The sequence below is a fragment of the Ostrinia furnacalis genome, unplaced genomic scaffold (genome assembly GCF_004193835.3).
Source record: "Ostrinia furnacalis isolate ACB-3 unplaced genomic scaffold, ASM419383v2 OfSCF6946, whole genome shotgun sequence".
Classification (NCBI taxonomy): Eukaryota; Metazoa; Arthropoda; class Insecta; order Lepidoptera; family Crambidae; genus Ostrinia; species Ostrinia furnacalis.
The window spans coordinates 275,609-297,890 of NW_021137185.1; the positions used below are offsets into that span (position 1 = coordinate 275,609).

A 22,282-nucleotide genomic window follows, 5' to 3' on the forward strand; every position below is an offset into this window, starting at 1 on the left:
ATCTGCATTTGATTTGCTCCAATCAATTAAAATTACTGTAGTTATATGTGTAGGTGCATGTTCACATGCGCGCTGCGCCGGCGCAAGCACGTGCGGCCGCGGCGCTAGCGTCGCCCGCGCAGGCGTTCCTGAACGCAAACCACTAGAGTTGCCAGCGTAGTGCCATAGATGGCGTTTGCGTGAGTTTTCTGCGCTTCGGTTTCTTGGTGAAACGCTTAACTAATATGGCAATCTCATCAGTTTAGTAAATATTCATTTCAAAATCACCTTTTCTTGTGTATTTTTTTTTCTCGGTATTTATTTTTTAGAGTAAGTACCTAATTCAACTCGAAATAAAATTGTGTGATTTGCCTCGATGTCGCTCGCACTGAATCAGAGAACCGTTTAACTCGGTTGCAAATAGTAATGTAAGATAATTGGTGTCGCAATGGCAAGTACATTCGGCAGCGCATCAGACGGGACAATTAATATCAAATGTAACTGAGGCAGGGCCCGTCGCTCGTGCGCGCGGCCTCCAGTCCTTTACTCGAGCGATCATCATTCGTTGAACTCTTGCACCTGTATTCAGCGATTTACCAGCAGGCTCAGTAGGCTGAAGCCTAGGGCGGCAAATTTTAAGGGGCGGCAGATTTAGTTCATAATTATTTTTTACACTATACAAAGTACCTAGGTACGTACGAGTATTTCGGATACGAATATATAAATGTTCAAAAATCCGCCACTGCCTCTATTTCTAATTAATTTACGGTAATGAGAGTCAAAACTGGATACCAGTAGGTATAATATCTCAATCATATACTGTTTTTTTTTACTTTATATGAGCAAGAAAATAGCTAACTCCAGAAGGTGTAATGCTTTTTTTGAAGGCCTACGAGTATACATAATTATAAGTTAAATAAACAAACAATAAACATGCACTTGATAGTAAATAGTTTGACATTACTATTTTACAGGCTATAATGAATAAAAGAGCATGAGGTTCCATTATTGTTTGTTTACATTTATATAACGTGGCTGATTAAGTCCTTTCTCGTATTCTTTTACAAATTTATTGATGCTCCGCTGACCCACAGTTATAAATGTTTATCTCACAGACACCCATTACCCAAACAGACCACGAGCTGGGTCAAGGTACGGGTATTTTATCTTCTGCAAAATGATAAAAAAACATGTTTGTATTGTGTAATAATCGCGAAACACTTGCCGGAATATGCTTTGCAGATCCCTCGACGAGGTGGAATGCGCGGATGATAAGCCGCTACGCTACAAATAATATTTGAGTGCAGATTTTTGTCCACCACTTCATTTCAGTTCGAACAAAATACAGTGTGTCTAGTCACCGGTGTCCGACCCGTTAAGGCGCAGTAATATGATCAAATCACACACACAGTAATAAAACATTTTATCCCTACTCACTATTAAAGAAATGCAGCTTCTTTAATTTTTTGGGTTTCGAGGTCCAGGTGGATTCAAAAATTTTATCAAAAGCCCCCATTAAAATCTTTAAGAAACACTTGAAACGTAAAAAATAAAAAATGGTGCTTTTATCTAAAATTACATTATTATTTTTTTACAAAAAAACTAGACCATGAATGTACTTTTTTCCTCACTTTTTAGATGCAATAAGTCATTACCTAAAAATTGATGTTAATACCTTAGCTTTAAGACAACTGGTCTAGGCGTTATGATTAATTAAATATGACTCTATCAAACGCGATTATTTATCTCGATAATAGCTGCCCCTACACCTAAGCCCGTTTTCACCATTAATCCCTAATTTTTAAGTGACCCCTATGAAAAAGGGCATTAGACTAGTCGACTTAAAGCTAAGGTATTAAGTTAACATGAGTTTTTAGCTAATGAATTAGTGCATCTAAAAAGTGGGAACAACGTAAGTAAGTACGAAAGTTGATTATCTTATAATATGCGAATACCTATTCTTAAATAAAATGAATAGAAGAATATAAAGTGAGATCAGAGACCTTCTTCTATAAATAATCGCAGTGTAGTGCCCCCTCACACAACCCGCGCGTACTCGTAGCTGCAGCGCCCTCAAGCCAAGCAACATCTATCCTCATCAGTCAAGCAAACATAACATTTCAATGAACACTCGCGACTCGTCTTCAAGACACAAAAATAATTATTCAAATCAGACCAGTAGTTTCTGAGATTAGCGCGTTCAAGCAAATAAACAAACAAACTCTTCAGCTTTAGTTATTAAATTTTTAGCGTTTAGAGTCGCATCTCAAACTAATTTGAAAATTATAAATAACTTGAAAAAATCGAACTGCCTAAGGCGGGAATTGAACCCACGACCTTCCGCTTGCCGGGCGACTGCTCTTCAGCTTTATAATATTAGTATAGATTAAGTATTACTTCAGCTTATAAAAATAGGCTTATGTAGAAAATGAGCACGCTCAAGTCAAAAATATGAATTCAGAAACCGGGGATTAATCATAAATTACACGATAAGTAAACGGGCATAAATATCATTCCGCTTGATTTGAAAATTAAATATTGCATTAGTAAAAGTCTGCAAAACGGAATCAATTTTTAGATGACTTTCTCAGTGTTACAGTTGATTTTTTCGATCGCCGGCTGCGGAGGCTGCGGAGAAAGCCGCGATGCAGCGCGGGCGCAAGGTCGGTCCTCACTTTCAAAACTTTGGCTCCCGCGCCCGCGCCCCTTCCCCCGTACAGACCACCAAGTTTTTCACCAACTCATTTCTTTCAAAGTGAGAGTAAAATGGTTTGGTCCTTTGCATATAGGAATTCTAGCATCACTTAGCATTGATAGATGAACAGAAACAAAAATCTCGGTACTCCGCATTTTGATAATAATTTACACTTCTAAAATTAAAGCTTAGAAGCTCGAGACTGACTGTTAAGAGCTCTTCTAAATTTTCTGACGAAAAATTGCTATCGACCAACGACTCTACGAAGAGATTAGAAAACATATTTGAGCTATAAAAATAAGGAACGGTGCGTATTAGATTTAGTTCAGCAATATAGGTACAGTTTAAATTTTTTTTAAAAGTTGCTTTAATGTGAAATGTTGTGTTGTTATAATTATTCGCTATAATATCTGACATAATACTAAGTATTTCATCGAGCTGCCTACATAACTTACAGAGGGTATTAAATCTATTTGTGTTCAATGCTACAGGAAGGACTAAGGACTCTTTCAAACAAGTGCTTACGTCTTGTTTATAGTCGATATTTATACACTTCGGAAAGCTTTTTGAGTTAATACTTATTGTAAATTGAGTGTTTTTTTTTTCAAGTGATTCCGAAAGTCGTTTTGTTAAACAATAATGAATGATATATACACGCCTGTGCTAGGAGACATTTGAAATAATTTTTTTCTTTATTTTCAGACTACAATTTTAGGTCCTTGGGTTAGTAGCAATAAAAATATAATTACTCGGTGGGGTTACTTAGATTTATCTTATTTTGATGTGAAGAAAATATGTATGTATACAGGGTTATTTGTAAAATACCAAAATCCTCGCAGGCCTAGATATTAGTTGACATCATATAAGCAACATTTGATAAACATACACATATCCTTTATAATGTTTTGGTACAAAATATATTCAGATAAACCACAAAATAAATTGACACGTTGAAAGTGCTTTGCACCACAATCATGTACCGCCCACAGCTATTATTTTACCAGTGTCTTTATGTATAGTAAAAAAGGTGTCAAATATTTGTTAATATTTAATTTACCTATTAGAAATATTGTTTTCGACAAAGCTATTTTTGCATTAATTACAAAGACTGTTATTTATTTGAGATATTATTTCATCATAGGATACTTGTGAATACATATTTTATCATAATAATGTCGGAGTTTAATTAATGGGACAGTTAAATTAGACAGTTTAATTTTATCATACTTAAACATAAACTTATGTAGCTAACCATTCAAGCCATGTAGCAGTGAGAGGGTTAAATAATGTTTTTTTTCGTAATTTGATAAATTCGAGGCTGACTGTACACGATGCGTCGGCAACGCAACCCTGACATTGGCCGCGCGCTTGAGTCCGCGGGTCGTGGGCGTGTGAGTGCCTGTACTTGAGTAAAAATATGTTTCTCTTTAATAATATCTTCATTTCACTGTATACTTAGTTAAAAATATCTTTATTACTTTTAGAACTAGCAATACGCAATTAAAGGATATTTTTAACATTCTCAAGTAATCTATATTATTATTATTATAGGTATAAAAATAAATCCCTATTTTACTTGATCACGGCATCACGCGTGAAAGCTGGACCGATTGCTCTAATTCTTTTTTTGTTTGTTATTGTCAGAAGAAGGTTCTAACGTAAGAAAAAAATTACTAAGAAAGTTGCGTGAAAAATTAAATAAATTGAGCAAACTTAACGGATACAGGACAACCTCATACGTCATTGGAACAGCTAGTAAAATGAAAGAAGAGAGTAAGAGTATGTTCGAAATTTCAAAAATCGTCATTATGCGTAGAAAGTGGCGGCGACCATAAGCCGCCATAATTACATTTGCCATTGTTGGTGCGCCCACGCGCCAGCTGCGGCCTCCGCTTTTAATAACTATTTATTACTAACGATAATCAATCAAAAGTTGGGACCTAAGCACTCTGAGGATAGACTTAAATTACCAATATGACCATTGCACGTAGCACACTTTTTATACCCATTACTTAGATGTAACAATAATAGTTAACATAAACTACCTATTATAACTGCGGAAACTTAGCTGATTATTTATCTGTGTGTGAAAATTGTTTGTTTCCCAAATATTGATAAATACCTATACAGGGTGTTAGGTAAATGGGTATATGAGCCGACACTAGCCCATGTTAACATGGTCATATAAATGGTATGGTGAAGTCAGAAATTTGATATCATAGTAGTAAGTAACGTCTTTCTAACCAAACCAGGAAATACATTAATTTATTTCCAAAGACTGCTCGATAACATACATTTTTATATTATTTATAAAAGTTCGTGGGAGTTTTAGCTGAAAGAGTAGACTGTCCCTTTATAATGCAGTGGGTGCATAATAATAAATAATTATGTCATTAACTATAGTATTTTTATTACTAAATTGTAATAATGACTTGGCCTGTTTTTGCTCTACTCTTAAATATGTCTGAAAATAAAATAAATTACAGGTTACATACATTGTGGTTTCTAGTTTTGTCAAGTGTTATTGTTACAAGGACGTCACAGATCTGAACATGACTAGACTTTTAATAGTAATCACGTTACATTCATTAATTCGTTAGCGAGTGTCGACGAACGAGAGTGAAAACATTAGATAGTAGTATGCGCGTATGATAATACGGCGCTGGCGCCGCGCGCATTTTCTCGCGAGTTTCGGCAAAGGTGAAAGTGTTCGTGTTTTGAGAAAGAAAAAGTAGCTTATTTTTAAGGTAAGAGGCTGCGCTGCCCCGCGCGCCCCGCGCCCCGCGCCCCGGCCCCATGAAAGTGAAACCGGCCGAGCGCCCACTTTTGGCTGCAGCTAGCACCTCTTTACACTCCGATCTCGTCACTACTCGCGAATCAGATGCAATTTCCGTACGATTGATCGGCACCGTTCTATAAACTTTATTAAGATACGTGTGTTCAATAAGATATCAGCATGGGGTAACGAAAGATTTTAGTTTTTATTTTAACTTTCAATTATTCTATTTGATCGAATAATGAAAAGATTTTTTTTTTCTAAAATGACATTGTTCCTAGTACAAGTACTAAATTAGTATTTATAGGTATTTTACGGTTACGAAAGACTGATATTAAGGCAGGTCGCAAGAGACGCGCATTGTACGACAATGACCTTGTTACTCGTGGTTGCATACTTAGTCACATAGGTTCAACTTGTATTGTAATACACGGCGACGGCGAATCGGTCGAACGAAAATAATATTAGAATCAAACACGTGCAAATACGCCGCAGAGCTGATTACGTTATCGGATCGAAGTTTAATAGGCATTTTCAATTTGCTAACTGATCCGGACGTTTGCAGCAGCATGTATCGGGACATCAGACTTAACGTTATTTGGAAAATGAAGTAAATACACAATGGCCATACGACCAAGCTTTAATCTAATTTAAGTCATTAGAAATACCTAAAGTGACATGATGACATATAGACATGGACAAGCTGACTTTATAGGTGACTTCCAAAACTTTATTGATGCATTTTTATATTCCTTATTACTCAATAAATTGGAAGGGGTGATCTAAAAGTGACATTCCATCTTATTACATTCGCATTGACGTCTAAGTTTGAAATTCAACTCGTCTAACAAAAATAAACTAGCCAGATTAACGAATAATTAGTAAACAATTGTGGACGAAGTTCGCAGCTGGTCACTCCGACAAGACCAATAAAAGTTCTTATCAACAGTCACGGCCGCCCTCGCGGGAATGGCAACAATCCTCGCGCTCACCACACTCGTAAACCACACAAATGCTCGCTACATGCCAATACTGGTTGCAATACTGTACCGGGCTTGCGGCGCTTCTTCTCAGCACTTGCCAAATGTTGGTCACAAGCGCTGTGGTAAAAAAGATTATGAGACTTGTAAAGGCTCCGTAAGAGCAAACTTATTATTTTGGGTATTAATTATTTTATATTAATAGTTTTTTTAACCGACTTCAATAAAATGAGGAGGTTCTCATTTTTCTTTGTATGTTTGACGACTTGTAAGTAGGTACTATTTAAATAGTATACAAATAAAGAAATTTTGACTTTGACTTTGAATGTTTTTACAATTTGTGATGATCTAGTGCAATTCAATCGCCATAAATAAGTTATGGTACTACCTATGAACATTATTGGAAAAATTACTGGCAAGAAAACAATTGAATTGACGATAAAAAGTTCTCAGTTAATAAAAAAACAGATAAAGGAAAAAAAATAGAACCGCAAGGAGGCCTAATTGATAAACATGCAGCGTTTCGCGACACGCGGCTGCTCTCGCGCAGCGCATAGTTATTATTCGTCGTTACGGAGTCAGTCGCGACGTTTCGCAGCTATTTGCCATTAGATCCTACGCAAGCCACTTGCAGTAACACGCGCATATTATAAACGAGTAGGTACCTAATCGCTCGCATCGTTTGATTAGTGGAGACACTAGATTCGCACCAGTAGTTTCAGAAATTACTTCTTAAAGACATTATTGAAATGAAAATAATTGTTTGTTTCCCAAATATTAATAAACAGATCATGACTTAAGTTATTAATACGAAATACATAACTGTATTATTCTTAAAGATAAAATAAAAACAATCATGTAGGAGCGGACATCCTGCTGCACTGTCAGCATCGACCGCGACCTACATGTCAGCCAGCCGGCCCATGAACCCTCTATGCACCCGACGGTGCACGGCACTATACACTCTACACCGATGACACGCTAACAAAAATTTGCCAAGTGCGTGCCGCCGCTGCGACCAAGGTTCCTTATCTGTCGCTATGATCAGTCCGGCGAGCCTGCCGCGCTGGCACCGTGTACCGCCCGCCAGCCGTCCTAACACTATGCCCTGGGCAACCTCGGCGCAGCTTCCTGTCACACGCTTTTATATCTAAGTATCTATTGTTAGTTAGAGCTAGGGCTCTAGGGACTCATGCCCGTTTTCACAATCAATCCTCATTTACTTTTTAAGGGACCCCCATGGTAACACATAACAGGATTTTTGTTTTCATAAGGATCACTTAAAAATAGGGATTGAAGGTGAAAACGGGCATCTATGTCTTAGGGATGAGGGACTCTACGCTCACTAGGAAGTTAGTTTCCTTCCTGAACTCATATCCCGGGCATGGGAGCGGTGCTTTACAACCTCTGCTTCCCAATCTTACAATCATTTGAAATATTTAGCGATATTCCAAGAAATAAACAGAATACGAGTAGTAGATTCATAATAATAAAAATCATCAGAAACTGATTTATCAGGACACACATTCTTTTGTTATGTGTCCATAGGCTTAAGAATGAGAAATAGTTCCAATTATAATTCAAATCAGTTTGTGACATAACAAATAAACATAATATAAACTAAACAGTAAATTAGTAATCATACGAAATATAATTTTTTTTCCTGCACCTGGGATAATATCTTATCAGCTTTAAGCCTGTTGGAAAACCGAACAAAGTTTGTTTGAAAGAGCAAGTCTCCAGATGCATAAGCAGCGGCGACTCGTGGTGGTCGATTTGCGTGAGTCAGGCGCAGCTGGGCCCGCGGCCACACCATTGTGCGCCCGCGCCAACAACAACATCTGCTGCTAATCGCAACATACCGATTAGAAAATTATGATGACTCTACAATTTACAGGAAATTTCCATAGATGTGTGCATTGATTTGCTGGAAAATTCAAGTAGAGAGCCAACCATCAGGTCCACCAACCGTTAGCTCCTATGCAGTATTAGGCCAGTCAATTGAAATTTTAAACGAACAGGCCGAATGCCTACTGTAAGTAAACAATTCTAGGTCTGAAGTCTTAGGCTCACATAATTATGTTTAATCTAGATATTGTCATTCGTATTTTCAATGAATATTTTATTTAAAATGTCTGTTGAGTAAGCTCTGAATGAGCTTTAAGTTACGACGCGTAATTTTCTCCTCGTTGACTACTTATTAATGAGAGAGAACATCAGAGAGAAAGAAACGACACTAGAACTTTTTCTTATTTATTTTGATTATTCTATATTATTATAACCTGAGGTTACTTGATTAATGTTTAAACTAAAAAAATCGTAGGTAACACAAAGACGATCGTCCTCCCTACAGAAGAGTTCAACGCATTACGATAGCAAATTAATTGAAGATGTCCATTTAAAGAATTCATGTACCTGCTTAAATAAATTTCAATAATTATTAACACCATCTCTTGACTATTATTATATTATATATTATTATTATTACTTCGGAATTAGCACATTGTCTAGCATTCCTTCCATTACGTTCATATTCGCTAGCCAAAAGTGACGTACTTCATGTTACAAGAGAATCTGAAAGCATGTTTCGTGGTGGGCACCGGCGCGTTGTGTTTACATGCGAAGTGACACGTGCTCGTATGTACATAACACGTCGCGACCAGTAATCAGTTATCGGCGAGGAGAGTGATCGCGCATCGCAATTATGTCACTGCAATTAAAAACTGTGCCGTGCGTGAGGAAGGAAGCGGTGCGGCCGCGGCGCTGGTGGTGGCGAGGGCGACGGCGGCGGCGGCGCTGGTGGGGCGCCGGCGGGGCGCTGGTGGGGCGCCGGTGGGGCGCCGGTGGGGCGGCGGTGGGGCGGTGGGAGGGAGNTGACGTTGTTACAGTGGTTTTTATTACTTTGTTTTATTCTCTATCGTATTACCTTCGTAAAACCAAAAATTGCATGTCTCTATCCCTATCACAACGTTTGCAATGATCGTTTGAACTAAGCCTCTCCGGGCGCGCCATTCAACGCTTCGTTAACAACGAAACTGAAAATGGCTCTAGATTTGTTATTTTGATATAGACAAGTTAGATTTCAAATAAAAACAAAAGATTTCGATGTAAAATAAGCATTTAAGTTAAAATTAAAATTGTTTCTAACTGTAGCGGAGAATAATGTTGTGGCAGGCCTTTGTTCAAACGATCATAGCAAATGTTGTGATAGGGATAGAGACATGCGATTTTTGGTTTTACAAAGATAATACGATAGAGAATAATACAAAGTAATAAAAACCACCTGTTATAGGGGCATTTTTTGGAGAAATATATCAAATAACCAAAAAAAACACAAATTTTAAAGCAGATTTTTTTCAAAAAGTATAATTTTTTATTATTTGTTGGCCTTTTTTGTGTATTTTATGTATTTTTTTAGTATTGCCCGTTATTTAGCATTATTACTGTTTTTATTTTATAAGGATATACCGCTTAGTTTAAAAGTTATTACGTTTTCTTTACAATAAGTAATTGGAAGAAAAAAAATTCGATAAAAAATTAAAAAAAAATCTCAAAAACGTGACTCACACTGTATAAGTTAGTAAGTGCCTTAAAAGGAGCCTATCTTATATACTTAAAGAATTTTAATATTAATTCAGTAGCTAAAAATTTACTATTCTAGGACATTGCAGCATTATAAATGCTATATGAATACATTTACCTCAGTGTTCTAGATTTTTTTTCAAATTTTTTTACTGTGGTCTTTTATTCATCTCCGATCAAAAGAGTCTTCTTGAAAAAAGAATCGAATCAAGAAGAATACAAAATCGCTTTTGCACTCTCTTCCGCCCGCTTTCTCCTCTCTCCCGTTGCGCAAGCAGATAGGAATTTAGGCCAAACGACTCGGTCAGGGTCCGTTATTTATCCGGCTCTGCCGAGGCTAGGTTACGGTGCAGTATTTCGCCGGAGTAAAAAAGTAAAGCGCATTTTATTCAGGGTGGAATTTTGTTATGCCACCTGGAGGGAAAGTACTCATAATACTGTAGATAGAAAATTTTACTGAAAGAAAACATTCCTTTATTTTTGAAAAGAGAGAAAACTGCATTCAAAGATTTTCGAAAATTTTTCGAAAATTCACTAACCATACCATACAATTTTCTCTACATAATTAAAATAATTTAAGGTTTCATGGTTTTCCTTTCATTTGATTTATCAAGTTTGTTAGGACATTTCATCCTTATACTTAACCCTAACGATCGATGCAATAAAAATACAGGGGTGTAATTTTTATCAGATTTTAGTTGGTTCGATTTCCGGGTGTGGCAAGCAAATTTTTGGAAATCTTTGAATGCATTTCTCTTTCTTTTCAAAAATAAAATAATGTTTTCATTGAGAAAAAAATTCTATCTACAATTTTAAGAGTACTTTCCCTCCAGGTGGCTTTACAAAATTCCACCCTGTATTGTATAGGTTAGGTAGGTAGCACTTAACTTAGTCAGTGCCTGAGGTATGGAAGTGGCAAGCCAGGGTGTTTTTGTAACGTCAAACGTCAGCGAGACTTCAGATTTCCTTCAGATTTTTTTTTATCCACACCGAAGAAGCTCTTGGCCTGCTCACCTGATGGTAAGTGATGATCAGGCCGAAAGTGGAAGCGAGCTTCACCCGGAATCCTCAACCACGTAACTGGCTATCTTACCTCAAACTGCCGGAAAACAACAATGCTGTTAATATTGTTGTTATGGCGACAGACTTAGGTAAAACGGTGGTAGCTAGCCAGGCGGACTTAGAACAAGCCCTGCCACCAACCAAACCGAACAGAAAAATCTGCCTCCACTGGGAATCGAACCCGGGACCTCTGCGTCTGAAGCAGGTTGTCTTACCACTAGACCACAGAGGCGGTTATATGCTTTGTCACGTCATAAATGTCAATGTCACCCCTCCCGGGCCGCTCTCATACTTCAGGCACAGACTAACTTAAACGCTAAACCGAAAGCGCTGAAGGTATGAAGGCAAAAACCAGTCGGGAAAAACCGGTTGATACGTCACGATCACGGTTCTCTGACGTATCCGAAGATAAAGTTTACGTATCTTTACTTTTTCACTAACTGTACTATCTTACGCTAATATTTGATAGTTACATAGCTGTCAGATAGTAGTTGGACATTTTTTTCTACTATTACCACAGAATAATAATAAGTACTACGTACAGAAGTTTTACTTCGCGAAGGTATTTAAAAAAATGCATGCTCAATTTCATTAACAATATGGTGTAATTTAACCTGTCTCAAGAGTCAAGCACACTTTTGTTGACAAACTTCAGTGATCGGCACTGCGCTGAAGCTATAGGGCTGACTTCGGTAAAATGATGTGACGTGAGGTGCCAAACTGCGGAAAATGGCGGAGAAAATACATAATTTAGCATGAATTATCATGAATAATGTTAACTACTTATTTACCTCTCAGTGTCTTGAGGCAACTTAAAAAAGTACATTCTGTGTTTTTATTATTATTTAGGCAGTTAAATACTGCACAGTATTTAGTACACCATTTTCTTTATTTTCTTCCATCATACACAAGAATACGCGTGCGTGAGTCAATGTTTGCTCGAATGTGAGGCCTTGTCGAATAGTATCCTGCAGGTGGGCCATCGTGCGTGTTTTGTTTTCGATGTAAACTCGCGGAGATGAACAGGCCTGCTATTACTTCATTCTTAGGCTGGGTTGCACCATCTTACTTTGACAAACGTCAAAAATGTGTCAAACTCCTTACAAAAAACATCGGTTACCGTAATAGTTACGGTCAAAGTTAGGTGGTGCAACTCAGCCTTAGAAAATGCGGAGTACAAAGTACATACAATGACGTATACGTAGGTGCGGTCGTACGACCTGAAATGAATCTTGCAGTAAGTAAAGTTTAATAAACAAAAGCTAACTATGCTGCCTATGTCACATCGTTAGCCTATTTTTATTTTTTTTATTTCTAGTTCAAGACGCGTAAAATAGGAACTAACAAACACCTAATATTACACTTTCAGTTCATTCGTAGACGTTATTTGCCTATTTGACAAACAGGTGCTGGTGGTGAAGAATTATTTAATAAATAATAACAATACACACTCCTAGCTGGATTACTAAAAACAATAAGAAGGATAGTTAGTAAAAATCTCTAACCTTAAATTAGAAAAACAATCTTTTTTCCATGTTTTACGGCATATAATGATACGGCACCCACACAGCGATATAATATTATCTTGTTTTCACGTACACATGCGAACACATTCACGGGTCCATTCCCAACATCACAAACTCAGTAACTGGGAAACTTCATAAAAATAAGAACAACTGATCAAGTCAGGGTCGAAAACTCCAAACCTCCAAACTTTCTGCTTTTTACTGTTTTTGTTTCGGACCGCAGGATCCTGCAAGTTTTATAATTATGTTAGGCCTATTTTTGCTGGGTTTGGGTTCTGATCCCAAAAATTAATGTAGTGTAAAATGGGCTCCGTCCACGGACGTCGGACATAGCGTCCTGTGTCCGCGTAAGGTGGGTTTGATAGTGCGGCATATAGCGGGGTAGAATCTACGTTATTTAAAAATGTGGATAATGAACATAAAAATTAGTGCATAACTAAGCCAACATCATCATCATTCATCATTCCACAAAGTAATATAATATTATTGTTCCTCTTCTTTTTTTTAATTGATTTTAACTTTCATCATCATTTCAGCCATAGGACGTCAAGTGCTGAACATAGGCATCCCCCAATGATTTCCACAATGGCCGGTTGGTGGCGGCCTGCATCCAGCGCCTTCCTGCTATCTTTATGAGATCGTCGTTCCACTTTGTGCCTCCACTCCAGAACCTTGCTAAATTACTTGATTTTAAATTTATTTTATTACTATTTTCTGTTTTGTATGAATTGTATGTATTTGGCGTGTTTATTGTTTGAAAGCGGTACTTTATTAAATTAACAGTTACGTTTAGCACACAATGTGTTTATCTATTAAAATTAAATTAGTTACGAAAAAAATTAAATAAGTAAACCTTGAAATATTCATCATCATCATCATCATCATCATTTCAGCCACAGGACGTCCACTGCTGAACATAGGCCTCCCCCAATGATTTCCACATCGCACGGTTGGTAGCGAGCTTGAAATATTAATTATATTAATTGAAATAAAATAAACCTTGGGAAAAAGCTTATAAAAGTTCTATATGTACTTCACATCACGCGCCGCGCTAAGCTCCGTCCGCCACTCTGTAAACGATTGCTAAACCAAACTATAGTATACATTTACTCACATTCCAGACCTTATGTCTTACCGATAAGATCTAAATTGTAACGCAGATTCCTTTAAAAGCTAATTTAATTTTGGGCTACGCCGCTTATATTTAACTGACCATGAGATTTTTCTGGACCCTTTTTATAAGGATTTAGTTAATGGATTTACAGTTTTTCAAACGTGACCGTAATATTAAACGTTATCTCATTACCTTTAGGTTTAATTTTCAATAAATACTTTTGGGGTTGAAAAAGGTATAATATGAAAAACTTATTTAAATTCCAACCTTTGTGGTTGAGTGGTCATAGTGGACACTCAATTCTCTCAGAGGTCATTAGATCTTAAGAATTGAAATAACTTTTAACTTAGGTACTTTTGTAAAAATACTCCATTGTATTTACCAGTTTTGTAAAGATATAGGTAACTGGCTAGAATCAGTATCAGAGGTCATTTTATTGGTTTCATTCAACTATATCACAAGCCATTGGTAGTTTTGAAGTCTGATTGTAAGTTTGTGAACTTGTTTCTTAACTTTCATAATAGAGTTATATAAAATTACCTTATTTACCTAAATTATTACCTTAAGTAATGAAATTAATGGTATATCTAATAATATATATACTTACTAAACTAAGGCTGCGTTGCACCATCTTACTTAGACTTTGACAAACGTCAAAAATCTGTCAAACTCCATATAAAATTCATCGGTTATCGTTATAGTAACGGTTAAAGTTAGGTGGTGCAACTCAGCCTTTATGTCTTAACACGTCCATGAGTTGAGTTTACCCTTGACCTCATTTCGTACACACATAACCATGGCACAAACCATGGTTACATTTCAGGACATAAGCTAAAAATAGTTTGAAGGTGTTAGTCGATTTGGTAGATAAAAACAATCATTCTCTGTACCATAAAATTAAATAACCAAAGTAATGCATTTTTGAAGAACTAAAAACGCTTTATAGCACATGTACTTACTACAAATAAGACGAAAGATGCGACAGTATTAGCGCACTACCGCTCGCACAGATAGTGAACGTGTTAAGTTCACATACTGATTATCACAACAAAATCCCACAAGCTAACCTAACTAAGGGGTGATATACGACTCGCCCCCACCCAGTTATCATGTTGCAGATAAATTATATCCGCTGGATATGATATACGAGGGCCCGGGCAATCTGCAATATGATCTTTGCTCTCAGGTATGCCACTAGCGCTTTCAAATGTGATTTATTTGACAAACTCCGGTCTCTGAAGATAAGTTTTCAATGTTCTTGACAATAATTTGGCTGGGTCGCACCATCTTACTTTCTTACTTTAAGGTAGCCTTTCGAAGCGAGCGTCTATAGCGACAGTGGCGCCGCGACTGTGACGCCGCGACAGAGCGATAAATAGATGTTCTATCAGGCCTGTTCATCTCCGCGAGTTTACATCGAAAAGAAAACACGCACGATGGCCCACCTACAGGATACTATTCGACAAGGCCTCACATACGAACGAACATTGACTCACGCACGCGTATTCTTGTGTATGATGGAAGAAAATAAAGANACGAGCCCGCGCACGCACGCCGCGCGCCGCTCGGCCGCGATGAGTGAGCTCTGACCGCGCCATGGACTACCAGCAGCACCAACCGATCCCGCCGCTCGGGCCGCCGGCGCCGCCGCCGCAGCTGCTGCCGCCGGCGCCGCCGCCGCCGCTGCCCTCGCTGCCGCAGCTGCAGCACCCGCACGCGCAGGAGGACGACCGCTGGAACCAGTACCACATCTGGAGGCAGCACGTCTTCGTCAACGGTCAGTCGCCGTCGCCTGCGCCCGCGCACTTTCTCGACGAAGAAAAGAGAAAGTGCGCGAGCGCCGCCCGATATCGGACCGAACTTTTCGGTCGATCGAGAGCTCTTTGTTTCGGTGATTTGGGACTTTCACTCGCCCGGAACCCTGCGCCCTCTCGCCTGCAGTTCCGACCGTTCGGCAAGTTTGCACAGTCTCGAGGCTGGTTGTGGAACGTAGTGTTCATTCCAAAGGGAAGTAATCTCAAGACGTCACGGTGTGAATACAAGAACAGCTGATTGTTGTTGTATGAGAGACTGTGTCGATAGTCGGCCGCGTGCGCTGCGCTGGTCGGAAGGCGCCGCAAACGCGATTAGCTCGGAAGCGGAGGAAGCCCCGCTCCGCCGCGCGAGGAGCCGCCGGACGGCACCGGCTAATTCCCTCCTTAATGCTATTAGTCTTGTCCGCTAAATACCGTACAATGTGAATGCTTAATTCATCACCGCTAAGTTATAAAATATTTATATATTGTATAGACACAGTGACTTATGACCTGAAACAAGTTGCAATAACAAATCATACGGATGCATTTCCGACAATTTCAAGAAATGTCATGTCTGTTCGTATCAGGTTATTGATGTTTTCAATCGTTCTCATTTTGCTTGTGTTCGTTAAATGTTCATCTGTCGATGTGCGCGTTAGACGCTGTCTATGTTCAGCAGTGCTGCAGTGCCCTCTGAGGCGCGCTGAGCGGCGCGGGCCGCACAAAGGCGCGCCCGAGCACCTGCGCTCTGCTCTGCGTCGCGTTGTGTAACGTGCCCGAGTACATTTTCCCCGGCAAGTTTGTTATTGCCGGCTTCACTCCTATTATGCCGGCACTCGACGGAAAGGATTCTTTTATTCACGGATATTGATAAAAAGTGTATAGCTCAGATCCAATAACTTTTATGAGACTTCAATTTTATTTTTCAAGCTTATGTGTCTTACGCTTTGGATTTATATACGAGTATTTAGAATTTTATAAGCTTTATTGCTCTCATAGAGATCAGATCTCAAAGTCAAGTTTTTCGTTCCTGGAGCATGATGAATATTAGTTATAAAAAGTTCTATCTTACTTCGGTTTAGACTTCGGTTTGTCATCATGGTGAAGTAATTCGTTTCACGGCTTCTGCCACTATTCACGGGGAGGGCCCGAGCGAAGGAATCGCTCTTCGGGAAGTCTGACTGCATCCCCCCCTATATATCTTACTTATGAATATGGAGACGGGTTCGTTATCTTTTGAAATTGACAAAACTCTCAAAAAGTATCTTCCTCTTTAACCTTTCCTCGAAGACACTACATGGCCCAATCAGATTTCGCAACTGCTTTTCCGCCCTTTTTCTCCGTTTCAGTTGTGCTGAGCTGTTTAGTTTAAAATGTTAAAGACCAAGTATAGAATTCGCTACTAGTTTTACTACGCTACGTTGTCTCCTTATGACGCTATGTCATTTGAATACCAGTAGTATCAAATGTGCGCAGTACATGGTCCACCGAAGCGCGCAGTGTGCGCAGCGGAGTGTGCGCAGTTCCGATGGCTTCCGCGGCGAGCCGGAAGCGGCGCGGGCGCGGGCCTTTCTAACGCGGGACACTCGCTGCGATCACTATCGCGGGTTATCGGCGAGATGCGACGATCGCGACGTTTGCTCCCACCGCCCGCCGCTCTCCCGGGCGGCTCCTCTACTAGCAAATCAACAAACTTGCCTGCAAAATAACAGCACATATTGGGGGAGGTTTGTTTCCGATTCGTAAACAGAATCAACTGAAATAAGTTTTACCCTCAGTTTTGAACTAAAAAGTCATCTTATTAAATGCGGGCAGTTTATAATTAAATGTCTTACAGAGACGGTTCCTTGATCTCATGAACTATAATTTCCTTCCGCTGCTGCAAAGGCTAGGAAATATTATTATAGCTTAAATAATTGAATTATGAAACTAGTAGAAAGAGCAAAATAAGAGAAAGTTAATAGAAATATTCCTTGTTTTAAAATATCTTTCTAATGTGAGGAGTCCTTGAGACGTTTCTATGATACCTTAAGGACTTAGTTCATAGATTTGACAAAGGGTTCTTGAAATTGAAATGCAATAGATACCTACACTTGACAGCATCTAAAATTATACACATATTTGTTGCAAAATCTATCCTTATTGATTGATTTCAACTACAAAGTACAAACTACAGAAATTCATGTGCCATCGTCCGTACGAACAACTACCTGGGCGAGATTACTTGCATTGGCAACTTGCTGAAATATAATTATTAGGATAAATAAATATAAACAATTAGAGGACATCGCGAGTGTGGCAGACAGCCTGACTAGAAACTGTGTACCTACAATATATTTTCTGCGAGCAGTTGATTAACAAATCTCTAAGGCTGAGTTGCACCATCTTATTTTAACCGTAACAATGACATTGTTCGGTGCTTTTTGTATGGAATTTGACTGATTTTTGACGTTTGTCAAAGTTAAAGTAAGATGGTGCAACTCAGCCTAAATACATATAATATATTATAACTCAAAGGTGACTGACTGACTGACATAGTGATCTATCAACGCACAGCCCAAACCACAGGACGGATCGGGCTGAAATTTGGCATGCAGGTAGATGTTATGACGTAGGCATCCGCTAAGAAAGGATTTTATGAAACTCCACCCCTAAGGGGGTAAAACGGGGTCCACGCGTACGAAGTCGCGGGCGGCCGCTAGTAATCAATCTAGTAATAGCATAAATAGGTATTTTCAAACAGAAGATGCATCCGTTGGGCTTGAACTTTTATAAGTAATTAATTAATAGTAGTGAGCATAATATGTATAGTAATATGGGTACGGGTTCTCTTTTTAGTTTCCAATTTCATTTGATACTAGGAAACAATACTTGAATATTCGTAAAGTTTACCAGTGCCATCAGTGGTGATATCTCATGACCCGCAAGTAGCTAATTATTCACAAATATATGTAAACAATATTCGATTAGCTGGTAAAACTGAATACCTACTTTACATTAAGTTTTACAACAATAACAAAATTAGCGAATATTAAAGTAATTAAAACTTCTCTAATAGATACTGGAACAGGAGTTATGACTGAAACGTTGACGCTTGACAGCGTAGCGGGGAGCCCACTCGCGCCGAGTCACGAGTATAGTGTACTGTGTCTCGAAGCGAAAGGGCTCAGAAGAATTTTCCACTAAAACACTCAGCAGCTCTAAACACACTTCATTTTATTCAATAGTTCTTACTGTTTTTTTTTCTTATGAATTAACTTAATAAAACATTACTTTTAACTTATTGTAAGCCCAGAAATAACTTTGAATGTTCGTTCGTATCTTCTTTAATATGTAGGTATCGCCGTTTTTTGAATTAACATAATATTTTATATGTGATTTCGTATTTCATGTTTGGCGTCTTATTCGTGTATTTACGTCCCCTTCGTGAGGACTTTTACTATAAAGTAGCGAATTTGACTTACCATTAAGCTGAGTTGCACCACCTAACTTTGACCGTAAGATAAAGATAACCGGTATTAACCGACTTCAGAAAAGGAGGAGATTCTGTGTTCGACTGATGTGTCATTTTTTTCTATATGTTCACCAATTACTCCGTTAGTTTTATTGTGGACTAATATTACACTTCTGAGGTGGTCCCTCAGATCATAGTGATCTGAGGGTGGTCCCATAGTCACCAAGTCAGGGTCTGATGATGAGATCCTAGGGAAATCGAGGAAAACCCTCAAATTTTATAGGCACGTGTTGTCTTTCATATTTTTCTTAAGTTATTCAAGTTTTGTAGTCATCGTCTCATGTTGATGAGGTAATATGGAAGGTATAAAACTCCTAAACGCTTAGGAGTTGAAGAAAATTTCTTTGAATAATAAGTATAAATACGTACAATACAATAGTTTCTTACGTTATTTAAGTTGTTGCATCAGGTAGTCGCCATCGTATGGTGATGAGATGGTGTTCAAAAGTAGAACTCCTTAACGCTTAAGAGTTTGAGAATATTCTTAAAATATTCTAGGTATGATGGACAACAGTTGTATTCTTTCAAGTTATTAAGCGCTGATGATGGAAAGTAAAACGATAGCGGTAACGAGCCGATATTTCAAGCCTAAACCATTTACACTTACTTAACATGGAAAAATTTAGTGTCAATGTAGGCACCTACTCTCCACCTCCAGTGGCAACGGCAATGACTGGTTTACAATACTTTTTTATCAGGACAAATACAATGATTGATATTTTTGGACTGATTTTTGACGTTTGTCAAAGTTAAAGTAAGATGGTGCAACAAAGCCTTAATGTTTTGTTAGGCTTATGTTTGCTTTAAACAATAATTCTTCATCATTTCAATCATTTTTACAAATTCAAACGATGTATAAACAGTACAGTTGTAGTGAAGAGTCGAGTGGGGTCGATCGGTCGCGGCGCGATACGGTGCGGCTGCGGTTTGTTTTTGGTTTCTTCCTTTGGAAGATTACTTGCATTAAAGACTTGTTCGGGCTAACCGAGTGGCGAGTAATTTTGTAGCTAAACATGTCCGAACACCAAAAAATTTGTCAAGGTCACTACTAAAATAATTTAGTCGAGCTAATCAATGCATTAGCTTACTAGAAAATAGAACACGATGGTGTTCTATTTTTTTTTCTCTTAATTTGGGATAGCAAACAACTACATACTGTAAGTACTGTAACTATAACAAAATAATGTAGGCTTATGTATTAAGGTTAAATATTTAGTCAACATACTGTCCACATATTAATACTAAACAAATAAAAATTAAACATACATTATTATCGAACGCGATGTGCAACAACTAGTAAGGCACAGTCACAAGCAGTTTAATTTATAAAATACGTAAAGATATTATTTTATTTAGGTACTTTAGTGCAATTATAGTAGACAGAAACAATACACATTTTGAAAGGCGAGTAGCACCCCCAATCACGTGTCCGTGCTCTCCAGCTCACCGACTAAATCCGACTTACTGATCAAAGTTACACCCTATTTGAACTTGAAATATCATTTTAATCCAGTGTTCATCCCGGGTGCAATATTTTTTTTTCCTATTTATTTGGCACAAAAACTATTGATAAGGGGGAATAAGTCCGAACCTGTCGATTTAGTCAGTTCATACAAAACATTATCACCTTTTATTGTACTCTATCAAAAGTGTGGCTTTTTGGTCAGTGGCGAGTAGTTAAGTACTCAACTAAATTACTCGACTAGCGGCTTCAAGCCTTGTTCACACTAGTTGAGTAATTTAGTAGCCAGGAATAAAAACATTGAAGGTGGGCCCAGTTGCTGGAAGAAAAAATATTTAAAAATTCAATCAAGCGACTTGGCCCGTGGACCAAGCTAAAAGCACACCATAAAATGTAGTCGATTAGGTTACTAAATTATTTAGTCCGGCCAATCTATTTGCTTTGTTTTGACAGTCGAGTAGCACCCCCCACCACGCGTCCCTGCTCACTCGATCGCCGGCTAAACGAGTCCGAACCAGGAGATTTAGTCGAGTTCATTATAAAGACCACTAATTACGTCTTGTAAACTGAACTCGACCAAAGTGCGAACGGGTTTTGTTAGTACCTAGTGAGTAGCGTGGTTACTAAAGGCAAGTCACTCTACTAAATTACTCGACTACTGCGAATAAAGACTACTTCGAGTCCACTTGCTTATATTATTAACATTCATTGTTTATTGAAAATTATTAAAATTTCCTGTTCAATCCAATAAAATATTTATTAGTTATCCATATCTACTTATGTGTCAAGTTTTAAAGTAGAAACTAAAATAATAGTACAGCATTTAAAACTTTATGAGATATACGAGAAGTATAGATAATATCTTATTGATATGTACATAAACTTAATTAACATTAGAACATAAAACTACCAAATAAGTACCTACCTAAATTTTGAAGCCTACACAATATAAAACACAGCTATTATATTTACAATAATAAATATTTCACGTAGCGCTGCCGTCGGGGATGGGTGCCCTAAGGCCTAAAGGATGGCCCTGGATGGCCAAGGTAATCCTAATAAACGAGATTATTAATAACTTGTTCCGATATTATAATACATATAAAACCATTTATTTACTGCAAACTACATCTTGTACCTACCTACTATGATGAACATAAAACATTATCCACTTTGAAAGATACTTATGAATAGTAAATGCATACCTAGCTAGGTAATATCTACCAAGTAGGTATTCATTGTTGCGAACCTTTATGCACGAGTATATTTAAGGTTCATACACTTTATTGGTCACCTAAGGGGCCAAGAACATCCGTGATTTATTTCTTACAGATCGATCGAAGCACATAGGTACCTTAAAACTTAAATATATAAATCGATAAAAGATCTCTAGCATTGACATAAAATGGGTTCAATTTCGATCCGTTTTGTTTTGTGATGGACGGCCGAGCTGTGGCGTCTGAGGTGTTCCTTCTGACCAATTCGAGCTTGCCACTTTCACTCCGAATATTTGGGAAAAAAGCGGCGACCTTTTCGCGGCTTTCTCCTCGCCCCGCGCGGCCTGCGCCCGCGCACCCCCGCCCGCGCCCCGCCCCCCGTGCTTTCTTCCGCGTGCGAGAACCGGACACTTTTACTTTTAACAAACAATAAACCCGCGAGATGACTGCGCAAGATTTGCCCGCGCCGGCGCTCGAGTCCGATTCGACTGGTACGGCCCTTCCGTTGCCGGCATTGACGCCCGTTGAATACCACAATTTTCACTGAGAATATAATTTTATATTATTTTGTCCTGTTGT

At 38.3% G+C, this 22,282-nt stretch overlaps 1 protein-coding gene and 1 non-coding gene across 6 annotated transcripts in view; one reads left to right on the forward strand and one right to left on the reverse strand.

The window, feature by feature from the left end:
- The window catches only part of Pdp1 (PAR bZIP family member Pdp1), a 158,072-nt gene that overhangs the window by 124,476 nt on the left and 11,314 nt on the right, over positions 1–22,282 (forward strand). The window contains exon 1 of one of the 5 annotated variants that reach the window (XM_028318649.1): positions 15,271–15,491. The exons of the other annotated variants lie outside the window; for them this stretch is intronic. Within the exon in view, the coding sequence (XP_028174450.1) occupies positions 15,311–15,491 (181 nt within the window). The 5' untranslated portion in view covers positions 15,271–15,310. Of the gene's footprint in view, positions 1–15,270; positions 15,492–22,282 lie in introns of those variants that run through there. 5 annotated transcript variants of the gene reach the window in all.
- Positions 11,235–11,306, reverse strand: TRNAL-CAG (transfer RNA leucine (anticodon CAG)). Its single transcript has one exon. It is a non-coding gene; the product is annotated as a tRNA-Leu (tRNA).